The sequence below is a fragment of the Cibotium barometz genome, chromosome 45 (assembly GCF_041138505.1).
Source record: "Cibotium barometz isolate CiBa-2024 chromosome 45, ASM4113850v1, whole genome shotgun sequence".
Classification (NCBI taxonomy): Eukaryota; Viridiplantae; Streptophyta; class Polypodiopsida; order Cyatheales; family Cibotiaceae; genus Cibotium; species Cibotium barometz.
The window spans coordinates 15,743,403-15,745,213 of NC_141090.1; the positions used below are offsets into that span (position 1 = coordinate 15,743,403).

General features: G+C 42.5%; 1 protein-coding gene across 1 annotated transcript; it reads left to right on the forward strand.

Moving 5' to 3' along the window:
• Positions 1-288: 288 nt before the first annotated feature.
• LOC147612485 (uncharacterized) lies at positions 289-1,278 on the forward strand. Its single transcript, XM_086782803.1, has 2 exons — positions 289-637; positions 747-1,278. The coding sequence occupies exons 1-2, from the start codon at positions 451-453 to the stop codon at positions 980-982; spliced, it is 423 nt and encodes a 140-aa protein (XP_086638929.1). The 5' UTR covers positions 289-450; the 3' UTR covers positions 983-1,278.
• Positions 1,279-1,811: the final 533 nt, after the last annotated feature.

The window sequence follows — 1,811 nt, forward strand, 5'->3', positions numbered from 1 at the left end:
CCACCGTTGGTTGTATATGCCCTCGTGTTGCATTCTACCGACGTTAATACCTCTCTCTCTCTCTCTCTCTCTCTGGCTTGGTCTTAATGTCACGGGATATCCCATATGCATGGTGCATGGAGGGTACATGGTAGGAGTGACAAATAGTGTGAAGGATGCCCATGTATGCTTTGTGAAGGCATTTCTTGCTCTAAAGAAGTCACTCTTCGAGTTCAATTATAGAAATCCTAGGAAATGGCATCTTATATAAAGCCTTGTGGCCTATTAGGAGGAGTCATGGAAACCTTGAAGGGGCATGTGAAGTGGGTTGAGGTGGTGAGTTGAACTACTTGTTTTGCAATGGAAATCTTATGGGGAGGGGAAAGATATCACATTTCTTCTCATATATATATATAATAAGGGCAAAGCTGTGGGAGGTCATCACAACCCAGTGGAGGGAGCTAGGCAGCCATGATGAACACTCTAGGAAAGAAGCTGGCTATGGTGGCTGCAGTGCTCGTTTTTCTTTGTGTGCAGGAGAGCTTCGTGTTGCGAGCGGCTGCAGGCCAGCGCCTGCAGGAGAGATCACATGCAGGAAAATCAAGGCTCCAGATCGTTTGGTCGAGGTTCTATGCAGATCCGGCCGGTGGCATGTCAAGTAAACCCTAATTTTTTCCCCCCCACGCATCAACTGCGCAGAATGTAATGATTAGCACATAAGCTAAAGCGATTTGGTAGCGTTTATATTGCTTGTGATGTGTGCACAGAGGAAGAAGATGGTGGAGCTGTGAGAGGCAAAGGGGCTGATGCAGAGGCTGATCCATGGTGGAGCTCGCTTGCCGATGCTTACCCCCCAGCTTTTCCTGGCCCAGCCATTGCAGTCCACCCCTCCTCCCTTGGTCTTAATAGTGAAGCAAAGCCCTCCATTGATGACCATGGCCCCCCTCAACCCTACCAGCTTAAAATGCGCCCCCTTGGCCCCATCAACCCTCCCAAACCTTGAACCTTTCCTACAGACTATGCCCACCCTAAATAAACATCCTTACCTTAGAGTATTAAGCTCTCTCACATGCTCACAGCTCCATAAGATTTTGGGACCTTAATCATGTGTTCATTGTGAGCCTTAATCATATATGGGCACCATCATCATCAATAGTTTTATGGCATCATCATCATCATCATCATCATCATCATCAATATCCTCAAGTATTTCACTCCTACTTGCCACTTAGTCCACAACACCTTTCCACTCATATATGTAAAAGGCTTAGTTGAATAATACTATACTACTTTGCCTTTGGTCTTTCTGTTTCTTTTTCTTTAGTCTGAAAGGTAAATTTTTAATTACTGGCCTCATCCAACCCTAATCTAAAAGTTTATATCTATTCGGTGGAAACAATCCAAATGTACAGTTGTAAATCTATGGAGTTTTACTCTTGAACATCGTGGTAACTTAATGATTTAGAATTCGGTAAGAAATTTTGCAATGTTTATCATTTCAAAGCTTAAATAGACACAATAAAATGTTTTAAACACATGGGTGAGAATTATAGATTACATGCACTTATAGCTTGTTAGATTCTTGCTTTAATGTTTTGTAATGTTTATCATTTCAAAGCTTAAATAGACACAAGAAAATCTTTTAGACACAGGGTTGAGAATTGTAGATTAAAGGGTAAAACTTGATCACAATTACCTTGTCTCTCTCGATGTGTGTGTGTGTGTGTGTGAGAGAGAGAGAGAGAGAGAGAGAGAGAGAGAGAAATGAAATGATATATTAAGGTCTCTAAGAGGCCATAATGGCCTATGAGACCAAAACGGAGAGTACATCT